The 14,982-nt window shown below is 38.8% G+C and overlaps 1 protein-coding gene across 1 annotated transcript in view; it reads right to left on the reverse strand.

The window, feature by feature from the left end:
• Positions 1–6,934: 6,934 nt before the first annotated feature.
• Positions 6,935–14,982, reverse strand: part of ADGRV1 (adhesion G protein-coupled receptor V1) — a 518,581-nt gene continuing 510,533 nt past the window's right edge. Inside the window, exon 90 of the mRNA XM_038532347.1 lies at positions 6,935–7,397. Within this exon, the coding sequence (XP_038388275.1) occupies positions 7,279–7,397 (119 nt within the window). The 3' untranslated portion in view covers positions 6,935–7,278. The remainder of the gene's footprint in view (positions 7,398–14,982) is intronic.

Below are 14,982 nucleotides of genomic sequence, written 5' to 3' on the forward strand. Positions count from 1 at the left end.
TTTAACAAAATTTTAAGTGTACAGGGCAGCTAAACCTGGCTCAGCAGTTTAGCGCTGTCTTCAGCCCAGGGTGTGATCCTGAAGACCCGGAATCGAGTCCCATTTCGGGCTCCCTGCATGGAGCCTGCTTCTCCCTCTGCCTGTGTCTCTGCCTCTCTCTCTCTCTCTCTTTCATGAATAAATAAATAAAATCTTTAAAAACATTTTTAAGTGTACAGTATTTTTTACTATAGGTATAATATTGTACAGCAGATCTCTAGAGCTTATTCATCTTGCTTAATTAAACTTTATGACTATTGGTTAGTAACTCTCAATTTCATCCTTCCCTTAGCCCTAGAAAACCACCATTCTATTCTTTGATTCTATGATTTTGACTATTTTAGATGGCTTCTATAAGTTGAATCATGCACTATTTGTCTTTCTGTCACTAGGTTATTTCACTTATCAAAAGAGTGAAAAGGCAACCTACAGAATGGGAGAAAATATTTACAATCCATATATTTGAGAAGAGGTTAATCTCCAAAATATAAGGAACTCCTACAACTCAATAGCAAAAAAACCAATGATGAAATTATGAAAAGGACAGAGGATTTGAATAGGAGTCATTTCCTGAATGGAGGCATCTCTCCAAAGAAGACATACAAATAGTCAATAGACATATGTAAAAATGATCAAATCACTAATCACAAGAAAATATGCAAATCAAAATCACAAGATATCATCTCACCTGTCAAGATTGCCATGATAAAACAACAACAACAACAGAAGACCAGTGTTGGTGAGGATGTGAAGAAATTAGAAACTTTACACACCGTTGGTGGGAATACAAAACAGCACTGCCACAATGGCAAACAGTATGGAGGTTCCTCAAGAAAAAAAAAAAATAAATAAAAATAGAACTCTCATATGATCCTGCAATCTCACTTCTTGGTATTTATCCAAAAGAACTGTAGTCAGTATCTTGAAGTTATTCCATGTTTGTTGCAGTATATTCATAATAGCCGAGATATGGAAACAACCCAAAGGTCCATCTTTGGATGAACAGCTAAGGAACATGTGGTATATACATACAATGGAATACTATTCAGCCTTTTAAAAAAGAAGGAAGTTTTGCAATATGTGACCAAATGGATGAAACTGGAAGGTAAAGATCACCTTTTAAAATAAGGAACAGGGGATCCCTGGGTGGCTTGGCGGTTTGGTGCCTGCCTTTGGCCGGGGGCACGATCCTGGGGTCCTGGGATTGAGTCCCACATTGGGCTCCCGGCATGGAGCCTGCTTCTCCCTCCTCCTGTGTCTCTGCCTTTCTCTCTCTCTGTGTCTATCATAAATAAATAAATAAATAAATAAATAAATAAATAAATAAATAAATAAATAAATCTTTTTAAAAAATAAAAAATAAATAAATAAAATAAGGAACAAACCACTTACTACATGATACCTGTGCATTATTTGATGGAATAATCCAGAAAGGAACTATAATGCCCCTGACAGCTCTTGAGCACCTTTCTAATCTGTTTTACTGTTCTCATCTACTCTTTCTAGTATTTTATTAAACGATTACTACTTCTGGGGCACCTGGGTTGCTCAGCCAGTTAAGTGTCTGACTCTTGATTTTGGCTCAGGTCATGATCTCAGGGTCATGAAATTAAATCCTGCATTGGGCTCCATGCTGAATGTGGAGTCTATTTAAGATTCTCTCTCTCCCTCCCTCCCTCTCTCTCTCACGCACACTCTCCCTCTCGCTCTCCCTCTCACTCTCATTCTCCCTCTACCCCTCCCCCACCCCATCCCCTCTCACATACTTTCTCTAAAATAAATAAATAAATACTACTTCTCCCCTGTAATGTGGCAAGTCTTAAAAAAATGATTTTGATGGATATAGAGTAAGGATATATATTATGGGGCAGGATGATGGACAGTTACATATACTTCATTAATCAGCTTTTCAAAATCTTTTGAAATCATGCCTTGTAAACTGTAATGGAAATTGTTATTATCAATATTTCCTTGCTTTTCTTGCTCTGACTTCCCAGAATTGTTTCTTTCAATCTCTCTCTCAGACATATACATATATATACCTTTATTTTTAAAATAACTATAATCATAGTCATAATCAAACCCAAAATAAGTGACATTGAAATGATTTGCATTGTCTCTTCCCTTCATTAATGTTATGAAAAAAATAGCTCATCCTTATATATTTTAAAAGGTCAAAATCGTGATCTTGCTTATAAACTCCTAAAGAAAAAAGTATGATTTATGCTGCTTAATTTAAAATCTTTTCATTTTATTTTTATTTATTTATTTGAGAGAGAGAAAGAGAGAAAATAGAGAGAAAGCACAAGCAGGTAGAAAGAGAAGTCCCATTGAGTGGGGAGTGCAGTGTGGGGCTCAATCCCAGGACCCTGGGATCATGAACTGAATTGAGACCAGACACTTAATTGACTGAGCCACCCAGGTGCCCCTGAAATCTTCTATCTATTAGAAAGCAGTGTTTATCTGTTTTCTCACAGGACTAAAATACTATTTCAGTTCTGTGAGTGCTAACAATTTCCTCGAGCTGAGTCATTTTTAGGGACTTCAGCTCTAACACTGGTGCTCATGGGATAGTCAAAGCTGCTAGACTCAGCTGTTAAGTCCCCAGCAGGGGCCAGACTGGGAATTAAATTGGAAGCATCCTATAGTACTCCCAAGAACCATGGTAATAGTACTTGATAACTGCATCCCATTGTCATAGATGATGGGAAACAGGGCTATTCTCCATTTGCTTCTTATCCTGCAACTATGTAATCTTCTTAAAAGATGTTTATTGGCCCTAAATCAATGATACTGAAGCATTAGTGAACATCATGATTGCTTTAAATATATTCCTTGTTAGACTCTTTTATCTCCAGTGTAGTAAATTCCCAATTAAGGGGGTTGCCAAACTTGTCAAAGTGATTTGAACAGTTACAGACAGCAGTAAAAAGGAATGTTTGCTTTTTCCCCCCCTCAGGAATATTGTGCATATATTCACAAGTATGTGCCAGCTAGCATGTGTTATAATTATAATAAAGCATCTGGAGTTTCCTAGATTTTTGTAAAGTTGAGTTTAGTTTTCTACTATAGTATTGAAATTATTTTTATGAGATTAAAAATTTGGGTAGGTGAGGAACACCTGGCTGGCTCGTTTGGAAGACCATGCAATCCTTGATCTCAAGGTCATGAGTTCAAGCCTCCCGTTGGGTATATAGATAGATGATAGATAGATAGATACCCTAAAAACAATTTTGGTAGATGAGATATATTAGATAAAAATAACATTAGTGTACCAACTACATTTTATCAGTAAGAATATCACTCATCTGTCTCACTTATTCTATTAGTCAAAAAGCCTAGGAGAGATTCAAGATAATAGAAGAGTTCCTAGATTTAGTAACTTGGTTCATTCTTTAAATACCACTTATAGACAATGTGGTTCTTTTACTAACATCCTACCAGAGAAGCACTGAGGAGACTAGGCCCATGCCATCAGCAATTAAAAGGCCATAGAAACATAGGGATGCCCTGTTGTTTTCTCTGTTCCTACCAAGATCAGGCTGTCTAGAGGAAATCTACTCTGGCATTCAGCTGCTATGAGAAGGTTAACATCACTTAACTTATCTGATTGAGACCTACCCTCAAACAGATCTATCCAGAGGCCTTAAGGCTAAACTCAAGGAGCATCTTAAGTGTTGGTAAACATAAGGTGAAATTGCTTGGGAACTATGTTCCTGAAGAGCATTTTCTTTTTCCAGTCATACCCCAATTATGTGTTTCAACTTCTCTGATCAGATTTGGGAGACATGGAAATATTGATTAAACCCTAAGACACCACAGGGGCACCTGGCTGGCTGAGGTTGATGAAGCATGAGGCTCTTGATCTTGGAATTGTGAGTCTGAGCCTGACATTGGGTCTAGAGATTACTTAAAAAAAATAATGTCGGGATCCCTGGGTGGCGCAGCGGTTTGGCGCCCGCCTTTGGCCCAGGGCGCGATCCTGGAGACCCGGGATCGAATCCCACGTCGGGCTCCCGGTGCATGGAGCCTGCTTCTCCTTCTGCCTGTGTCTCTGCCTCTCTCTCTCTCTCTGTGACTATCATGAATTAAAAAAAAAAAATAATAATAATGTCTTAAAACAAAACAAAACCCAAGATACTTCAATAAATTGAACATGGACTCAAAGTACCAGAGTGAAATTCTTTCTGTGTTTTGCACACTAAGATTTTCACTTATTTGTTCTCCTGTCTTGGTAGGAATTTTAGTAGCATCACCACCACTCCATACTCAATTGCATGCCTGTCAGCACTTGTGTCTAGATTAGGAAAATCTCTAACTTTCTAAAAAATAAAAATTGAAAAAAAAAAAAAAAACTAAAAAAGCAAATTTTAAAATCACAAAAACATGGAAGTAGAGCCATCACCCAAGGAAATGTTAGCCACCTACCGAGAGAATACAGAAAATATGGAGATAAGAAATATAGGGTTTCTGTTTGGGGTGGTGAAAAAAGTTTTGAAAATAGAGGGGATAGCTGCCGGGCATTATAAATTTAATTAAGGTGATTGAATTTAAAAATCACATTTAAAAATAGTTAAAATGGAAATTTTGTGTTAACATATATTTTACAATTAAAAAACCCCAGTAGGGGCAGCCCCGGTGGTTCAGCAGTTTAGTGCTGCCTTCAGCCCGGGGTGCAATCCTGGAGACCTGGGATTGAGTCCCATGTCAGGCTCCCTGCATAGAGACTGCTTCTCCCTCTGCCTGTGTCTCTGCCTTTCTCTCTCTCTCTCTGTGTGTCTCTCATGAATAAATAAATAAAATCTTAAAAAACAAAAACAAAAACAAAACAATAGGGATGCCTGGGTGGCTCAGCGGTTGAGAGTCTGCCTTCAGCTCAGGGCACGGTCCCAGACTCCTGGGATGGAGTCCCACATCAGGCTCCCTGCATGGAGCCTGCTTCTCCCTCGGCCTATGTCTCTGCCTCTCTCTCTGTGTGTGTCTCTCATGAATAAATAAATAAAATATTTTTTAAAAATGTAAAAAAAAAAAAACCCAATAATCTAATACGCCAAATACTATTGAATTGCACACTTTAAGTGGGTGAGTTGTATGGAATGTGAATCATATCAAATAAAGCTCCTTTAAAAATATCATGAAGAAAAAGAGGTCCAAACCCCCTGAAAGATAAAGACCACAATGTTTTATAGTCCCAGCCTTTTAGTTTTCACTTTGAGGAATTTGACTTGATTTGCCTCTTTCTACATAGTACTATACTTCTTTGGCAAGTGTCCCATTTTACTCTACATTGGGAGGAAACAGGATGGCAAAATATTGCTGCTGTTGGAATAGGAAGCTTATTTATTTTAGCACTGTGGCTTCTAGAAATCTTGTTTTTTTTCCTTCCAATATTTAAAAGAATCATGCTGAACACTAGCAGGTGGTCCTTTTGATTCCTTATCAAGATGGCATTTTGGACAGCACTAGAAATCCAGTCACCCGAAGGAGAAAACGTATCCCCGATTTGTCGTGTGTTGGGCCAGATTTTCCCCAAATTCTGACAACATGTAGAAATGAAAGTAGCTATTGGCAATTGCCTTTGTTAGAGAATCCCTCATTGGTGAGGTTATAGTCCTTTTAGGAACTTTGAAAATAGTGGTCACAATACTGAATTTATCTTAAGTGACAAATAAGAATCTAGTTATCTGGGGAAAATATTTACAGTGATAGGACTCCTGGATTCCATACAAGGACAGCTCACATTTCAATAATCATGACCTAAGCCCCCAATTCATTAAAATCTATGAACAATTTTAATATGTTTACCAATTTTACATTTTTCTCTTATATTTTACATATTGTAACCAATTTCATCCATTGCTTCTACCCTATAATGAAACAGACTATGTATGTTTGTATGAGCAATGTATGTAGAATCGGTGAGACAATTAACTTATTTGTCACTTAAGATAAATGCAATCTTGTTACCACTATTTCTAAAGTTCCTAAAAAGGATTAAAACTTCACCAAGGATGGAGCCTTGTTATGCTATTTGATTCTGCAGTGCAGCTTTTGTTTTCTACCTACAATGACAATATACCCATGAACACTCAATATAAGAGGGAGGAGATAGGAGGGGGGAAGACTAACAGAAGAGTCATTTAATAATTTATCAAGATAAATAATGCCACTCAGGCTTTATAAAGAATAAAGCCATCCTTAACAGTGACTATAGGGCACTGTGATGTTTTATGGCTTTATAGGAAATTATTAACAAAACAAAATTTTCTTTTAGATAATTATTTCTTAATTTTTTTCTTGAGAAATCATTGATTTTCTCAGAAATACTGAAGAATTCAAAAACAGAAGGTCATAAAGGCTTCCTTAGGACAAATGTGTTCTGTTCCTAATGATTTTTCTGGAACCATAGTAAATGAAATCATCATGAACACAACAGTGTTTGTTCTGAGATAGACTTTCTGATTTTTCATTCTGAGACAAAGACTGAAAAATGGAAACCAAGAAATATTTCTCCTAAACAAACTACACTGTTTGAATGCTTCTTGTCTTAGCTGTGCTTGAAGTGCTTGATGTAGTGGTTATTTTTAACTGGGAACAGAACATTTATTTTGGAAAATGTTCAGATCCCTAATTTCATAATGAGCAGAAATACATACTTTCTATGAAAGACTATGCAGACTGCAGTATCCCCATCAATACGTAGGTGAAGAATCTTCAACAGACAATGAATTTTATGTTTTTTAGGAATGAAAATCCTCTAGAAGCTGTGAAGTCTTAAATCTGGATGACCTGTATCAATACCGGAAGAAATAGAGGGCTTGACCTCATCTAGATATAGTGCATTTCTTTGCTCATACACATTTCCACGTAAATAATGAGCTTGGGTGATGTCAAATGGATTCTATTGTTTTTATTGATTTTTATTACTTTTATTAAACAATGTTAGCCAGGTCAGATGATTAAAAAACAATGAATATTCTTGGAATATGTGTGAACTATTAATTGATATAAACTGATCCCATCTTTCATCATAGTAGTGAATTTTCAGGTTGCACACAGGTAAGTAGTTCATATTCCAAAAAAAAACAATCACCTTGGGGTTAATCGTCCAGTACAATTCACAGGTTCCTATTATATAGCTGTGTGTATAAAAGTTACAGAGTTTAAAAAAAAAAGTTACAGAGTTTAGCACAAAGCCATTACAAACAGGAAAGCATCATTCTAATTGTTACTGAAGCACTAGAGGTGGGTGTCAGCAATGGGTATCCTCCTGAGTTCTACAATCTGAGAGTCAGTCAAGGTGCCTCCCTCCTGGCTGCCTTGACCAGATTCATTGTCACTCACACTGAGACCAGCACCTGTAAGAGAAGAAGAATATATATACAATTTTAAGGATTTTATTTATTTATTCATGAGAGACACAGAGAGAGAGGCAGAGACACAGGCAGAGGGAGAGAGGAAAAAGAATCAACACAAAATTCCCAATCATTAGTGCAGTGAATTAAGAATCAAGTTACATCAAGTTGACACACGGTTATTTCTATTATATTGGTATATAGTGAGCTATACGTTTCGAATACATATCATCATTATCATTTTTTTAAAGTAGGCTCCACACCCAAAGTGGATCAAGAGTTGCATGCTCTACCGACCGAGTCTGCCAGGTGCAGCTTGACTAAATATTATTAAACCTAACAATTATAAGCCTGTATTAAAATTCCTTTTGGTAGTTTTTTAAGTAAAAAGTGATTTCTAAAGACACAAGTCTAGGTTCTCAACCTTTTCTGTTTCCACATGGTTGACATGTGTAACTTACTCCCAAGAACTGCATTTCTCCACTGGGAGCTTATTAAAAAAAAAACAAAAACACAACAAGTAGTTTTTAGCAGGAGGGTAGGGTTTATAGTTAGAAAACCAAACCTCTAACCCCACGTGTACTGAACCTAATGGGTCCTTCCGCTGAGACCCAGTGTGGGCAGTGATCTGAGAAGAAAGACATGTATTGACAACACATGCTGTCATATCAGCGCTCAGAAGACACGGCTCTGAATGACTGAGATCTGATCCCAAGATAAAAATAATTGTGTAACACGGTACCAAAACAGATCCATACACAAATCCCACAAGGCTAGCTGTTAATTACAGATAGCGCCCAGAATCTCTGTTTTGAGGAACTTCCACTATTCACCACTCTTTTTACAACTCAGAATAATTCAGAGAATTTAACACTGTGCCAGAGTAATGCCTCGTTCTTTTCTTCTCTAATGTGCAGAGGACCACGAATTCATGTTCTCTTTCTCTTTCTCACGCTTGTGCGCGCGCACACACACAAACACACACACACACATACACAGAATGGGGATGTGGTCACGGGGTGTGCTGCTGGGTTGAATCACAAGAGATTACGGCTCCCACTCCTCCCCCTCCGCTGGGCACTAGACTCTACAAACAAGAAGGAGAGTGAAAACCCAGTTGCTGGGTAGCTGTGACTTCCCTTTCTGTTTGAGATACAGGAAAGACAGTTCTGGAGATTCGGTAGGTGTGGGAAGATGGTGGATTAGGTTCTTAACTTATTTGGGGATGGAAGCAGGAAGCATCCCCCCCCCCCCCCCCCCCCCATACACACACACTGCCTTTTTGCAGCTGAGCCCTCCCTCTTCTGGGTTTGTCTTTTCCAATGTCTCAGCAAAAGGCTGCTGTTGGAACCCCACATCCACTCTTTGCTTCTGGGACACTGCAGTTGTCCATCTCATCCTCCGATTTGTTGGCTCCTTCCAGAGAGCTCTTGTGCTTCCTCCTGAATCTTTTCCTTCCGGTCACCACTGGAGACCTTGTCTTCAGCCCTGCTTCAAGGCCCACACCATCTGCTTGACCCCTGCTTGCTCACTAGCTTGACATCTCACTACTATTTCCACCTCTGTCCAACATGCTCTTACCCCCCACCTCCTTAATTTGGCTGCCTCCATTCTTTCTGTCAATATCAATTCAGCTGTCACCACTGCCATCCACAGAAACATGATGATTCTCTTTTATCATGTCTGACTCCCTCATTGCATCATGTCCCTCATATCTTTCTATCTTCTAGTTCATAGGACCGTGCTCTGCACACTGTGGGTGTTCAATAAATGTTTGCTGAATGTATTAATTAACCATGCTCTGCATTCTAGTTCTTACCAATGTCTCTTTCAGTCTTTTTGCCCGTTCTGTTCCTCTGATCCATTCCGCATTCCACTGCCCTCTCCTTCCCAGGAACAATCAGTTCCTATCACCAACTGCATCAAGTCTGGCGTTGGCTTTCAGGATACTTCCTAATCTGGCTCTACCCTATTAAATAGATTTCAGCCTGTACCTGTTGGAAAGCTTTCTCAAAGTGATCAGATCTCCTGTCTGGTCCTGCACATGCCACATTAATTCCAGCCTGAGGGTCTTTTCCTCCTGCCCATTCACCAAAGCCCATTTTCACACCCTCCTGCAGATAGTTCTTTCACCTTCTTTCAAAACAAGGAGGTGAGGGATACAGTATTTGAAAAGAAAAATCCTAGTTTATACCAGAATCACATCCCCTTTATTCTCTTAAACTTTCCTGGATTGGATAATAAATTATATGGTATCCCCCAGATAATGTATGTAAGTCACAGAACAAAATGTGTGACAAACACCCATGAACTCTTTCCTCTGGTTAAGAACTAGAATGTTCCCAATGACAATATTTTGACAAAAACACAGATCTGGAGCTACCCTCTGTTTGCCCCTGTTTTTACCTAGCCCTCTTGAATCATTTATGATTTTTGGTTGATAACATTTGAGTCTGCTGCTATGCTTTAAAAGGGCCAAAGGCCCATGCTTCTTCTCTGCCCAGGGAACAGGGGAGCTGTCCCTCTTGGAAGAAACTCAGTAGCTTAGGAAGACACTGGCCACTGTATAAGGAGAAGGTAACTGGGACCCCGAGGCCCATAGCAGCTTAATCCAGGTGAGGAGGAACAAAAGGGCTACACAACAAAGTTGCCCAATATGGGATCAACTACAGAGAAGCAGAGAGGGCACCACAATTACCATCAGGGCAGAGTGGGGCTTAATGAATGAACTAGTATCAGCTCCCAATGACTCTGCCTGCCTGCTCCAAATCTCATTAGGAATATGGAAGTGTTTGCCCACCATCTTGACAAAGCACACTAGAGTGTTCTGTAGTGGAAGCCTACTGAGCAGACAGTGAGGAACACAGGAACTAGAAGTAATATTTTATATTCATCTAGTACCTCTCCTTTGTTCGATATTTCAACACGCTTTAGTTAGGAAAGGGATGATTATTAGTCTTGTTTAATAGATGCAGGGATCGCCTGGGGATCAAAGGTGTTCAGTGAGTTTCTAGGTCACACAGCAGGGAAGTCACAGAATGCAGATATCCAATGGTCTTTCAACCCCAAATGTAAGGTGTTTTCTTCTATACCACACTGCCTCTTGTGGTGGCAGTTCTTACTGTGTTGCTTCCTTGTCCTCTAGGCTTTGAGTATGCAACCTCAGCTATAGAATACATTGCTTACCTTCTTGGCTCACCCCCAATGCCATTCCTACCTCACTTATAGCCATGGTGCAACGAACACCCAGGTGTTCTGGAATACATGATGAACATTTCAAATAGTTTTTAAGCATAATAAGCTGAGCCCAACAAATAATATATACAATGTGCTACTGAACTTCAAATCTGTCAGATAGTGATAGATTCTTCACATTAACAATCTCTAACCTTCATGAAAATTTATAAGCTAATTATAATAACTCTTATTTGCTAAATGAGGAAACTGAAACCTTGAGTCCCTTGCTGAAAATCACACAGATAGTACATTACAGAACTAGGATGCCAAGTCAGGGCTCTCTGATCCCACGGCCCATTCCTATTTTCTACAGATTTTTCAAATGTGACAGTGATACAAAGGTCATTCTCCTTCAACCTTTTTCTGAAGGAAAAAAAAAATCTTTCCAAATTTTGCTCCTCCGCTTTGATGCCCATTTAACTTTATTTAGCACACTGGTCTCTAGAAGTTTTTGAAGTTAAATAAGTCATTGTGGTTTTATGTGATCTATCTGAAAGAGAAATTTATTAATGAGTTCTTAGAGGAATTTGAGTATTTAGGCCTTGATTCTGAATGTTTTCATTTCTATTCAAGGACTTGTCATTTATTTTCTTCTGACTGAAAAAGAAATCATTTGAGGTTTCCAATAAAGAAATGTTTACCATGACATTTATGTCCTTGGCCTGAGGTAAAACCAGGAAGGAAGCTAAGGGATGAAGGCTGATAGGGAATCAGATTAGTCTTTCTGGAAGAGGCCTTCTGTGAAGGAAATCTTGTTTCTAAGCTCAATACGCTCCAAGCTTGACATATTCTAGAATCTTGTCAGCTTTGGATCAACATAAAAATCTGGCCACTGAGCTGGCTGTCCCACCTCAAAATCTAATACTATACAATGCTTCTGGTCAGTGCCTCTGAATTCCTTTATAAAGTGTCTGAAGCAATGGGATTCCTTTAACTTGTGGTACATGAAGGTTTTTCAAAGGGTCCAGGGTGGCGTGAGAAGGACAGCTTAAAGAAAATGTACTCCTAGATCTTTAGCTTCTATGTGCACTTAAATAAATAAATAAACTTTTTTTTTTTTTTTTAAGTAATCTCTATATCCAATGTGGGGGTTGAACTCATGAGCTTGAGATCAAGAGCTGCATGTTCCTCCAGTTGAGCCAGCTAAGCACTCCCATGTGCACTCTTCTGAAGAGTTTTTGATAATTATTTGTAAGAACACTTAATATTTTATTTTATTATTATTTTTAAAGATTCTATGTATGCATATATTTATTTATTTTTAAAAGATTGCATTTATTTATTCATGAGAGACACAGAAAGAGAGTTAGAGACATAGGCAGAGAGAGAAGCAGGCTCCATGCAGGGAGCCCAATGCGGGACTCAACCCCAGGACCCTGGATCACGTCCTGAGCTGAAGGCAGAAAAGCCCATAAGCTTGTAAGAGAAAAGCCTGCTCCTATAATTTAAAAATGAAATGAATATGTGGTGTGTGGGTCAGTTAGGTGTCTGACTCTCAATGTCAGCTCCGGTCATGATCTCAAGATTTTGGAATCAAGCCCTGAGTCAGGCTCTATGCTGAGCTCAGTGTCTGTTTTAGATTATTTTTCTTCCTCTCCCTCTGACCCTTCCCCTGCACTCTCTCTCTCTCTCAAATAAATAAATAAATATCTAAAAGAAAAAAAGGAATAAGTGTGTATCAAATTGCTATGGTACTTAGATTGCTCTGAATTAGTTTAAAACAATAATGTGAAATTTTCATTTTTAAACACTAAAATCTATAGTACAATGGAAATCACATTATTTGAAACTATTTAAACTTATGATGAAAATCCTTAGATTTTCATATATATGCAAAGGGTTACATAGCTTTCCAAAGTTGTTTAAGAGTTTACATGAAAAGACTTGGAAGACCCACTGTTCCCAGTACTAGACTTAGAGTGCCCATGGTTAAAGTGGACTGGTAATAGATCAAGGTTTGCAAACCCAAATGTTAGGTCGGCCAGCATAAACCAGTGACACAGGTCTGGTGAGCACTGGACAAATCAAAGAGCTCATGTGCTGTCTAAAGGGATGGCCATTACTCAATTCCAATCAAGAGATTTTAAGATTGCCTAGATTTTAAGCACTTTGTTGCTAGAATTTTATTTTTTAAAGAAATTCTGGGCTTTTATGGGCTATCTCTGTTTTTTTTTTTTTTTTTTTTTTTTTTTTAAGTAATCTCTACACCCAGTGTGGGGCCCTAACTCACAAGCCCAAGATCAAGTGTCACATGATCCACTACTGAGACTGCGAGGTACCCTGGGATATCTCTGAATTTTAAAATTTGGGCTTAAAAAATGTTAAAATGCCATGACAATCAAACAAAACCCTCTGCTGGGCCAAATCTAGGCCTACGTGTCAACTCTAAATTCAGCTGTAAATGGAATGGCACGTAGACTTGCTCCTTTGATTTGCCCATATCCTATGATGAAGTGTCTTGGGGGTGGTGCTTGATTATTATAGTACCTTTTCTAAAAATAGAGGGAACCAATGCTAGAGACTCTTATTTCGGTCTTTTAAAGTATTTATTTCCTAACGAGTTTAGTGAGTTCCAAGGAATGCTAAACTCATCTATAAGTAAGCAAGTCATTCCATACATTCCTGAACTAGATGCATTTAATACTTGTGATATATATAGGACCCACATCTAATTTAATTATGCTGCAAGAATTCATTTTATGTTTCCAGTGTCACAACATCAACTTTGTAGTGCTGGGGACATAATTGTCCCTGAGAATTACTAGTAATCTGAAAGACCCATTTTAGTCCTGCTAGTGAACATTTTAGACAGCTGTTCATTCCCTCCTTCATGAAACTTCTCTCTTTACTTCTTTCTCACCATGCTGCAGTTTCCTCTGTGGGATCCTCTTCTATTCACTCATTTTTTTTTTTTTTTTTTTTAATTTATGTTCCAGAGAGAGAGAGTGAGAGCAAGAGAGCTAACGTGGAGTGCAAGGGCGGGGGGATGGGAGTGGAGGAGATAGAGAATCTCAAGCAGACTGCACTGAGTACAGAGCCCAACACCAGGCTTGGTCTCACGACCCTGACATCATGACATGAGCTGAAATCAACTGATACTTAACTGACACTTAAGGACACTTAACCAACTGAGCCACCCAGGTTGCCCCTATTCAATCTTTAGAGATATTATACAGGATGCTCTTCTCATTGCCCTTCCTTTGTCTCCTCTCCCTTCCTCTTCTCTTCCCTTTTCTTCTCTCTCTCCTTCACGCTCCCAAGATCAAACTTGTCTATTCCCACAGTGTTGAATGTAGTCTCTACATGGATACATGTCAAACAAATACCTCCAGCCTGCACCCTCGGCTAAGATCCTTCAACCCTGAATATTTAAGACCCCCAGGATTAATAACCAATACTTCCAAATCTGAACTCATCAGTTTCCCCCTAAAACAAATGAATACATGCTCCTTATACAATTCCTCAGCCACCAAAGTGAGAAGCAGAAGCCTTTGGGAACTGTCCTCTCTGTGTTCCCTCAGCCTTCCTCTTGTGTTCATCCTCTCTTTCTCATTTCCACTCCCCAGATCTGAGGCCCAAATCTCATTCCCTTGGACGATTATAATAATCTCCCAGCCTTTCTGGTTTTGCTTCTAAATTTATTCCTCATACTTTTGTAAGAGTTATTTTGCCTCAAAAACCAGTGGGAACATGCCATTCCTCTCCTCAAAAACCTCCATGGCTCACTAGGTTCTATAAAAATCCCACTCCTTAGCATGGCTTCTGAATAGCATTTTAATGTTATGTAAAATACCAGCAAGTGTTCTGCTCCCACAAAATGAATCTATTACTAAATGTGTTCCGGAAACACCAGGTTAAATTAAGTGAAGTGGGTTTCTTTACTCTAGGACTTTTCAGAGCTGCTAAATGCTAATGTGAATTGTGAATCCTTGCAATTTCCCAAATATACTCAGTCAGAGGATCCTCCCATTGAGGATGACTATAAATATCTCAAGGAGGTTGTTCACAAAAACCCAGTTGGGGGACTACAGTAAGTCAGTAACAATGCAGGTAAATTACCTTGTGGGCCTTTCTCCTGCTGCCTGGCTTGCACTCCCCTTCCACCCCAGCCACACTACAGGGTTGCTTCTCCCCAAGTACCTGTAGGCCACGCACCTGTAAGCCCTGGACTTCAGCTGATCCTATTCCCTCAGTCTGCAATGCCCTTTGTCCACTCTCTACCTATTTAAAACCACATATTTTTCAAGAATCAACTGAGAGAGTTCAAAAAAATTTCCTTGATCTTTTGAATAATTAGTAACTTGTTTCACACTTACTTATTCTTCTTTATGTCATGTTTGTGTGACTGTCT

Source organism: Canis lupus, chromosome 3 (genome assembly GCF_011100685.1).
Source record: "Canis lupus familiaris isolate Mischka breed German Shepherd chromosome 3, alternate assembly UU_Cfam_GSD_1.0, whole genome shotgun sequence".
Classification (NCBI taxonomy): domain Eukaryota; kingdom Metazoa; phylum Chordata; class Mammalia; order Carnivora; family Canidae; genus Canis; species Canis lupus.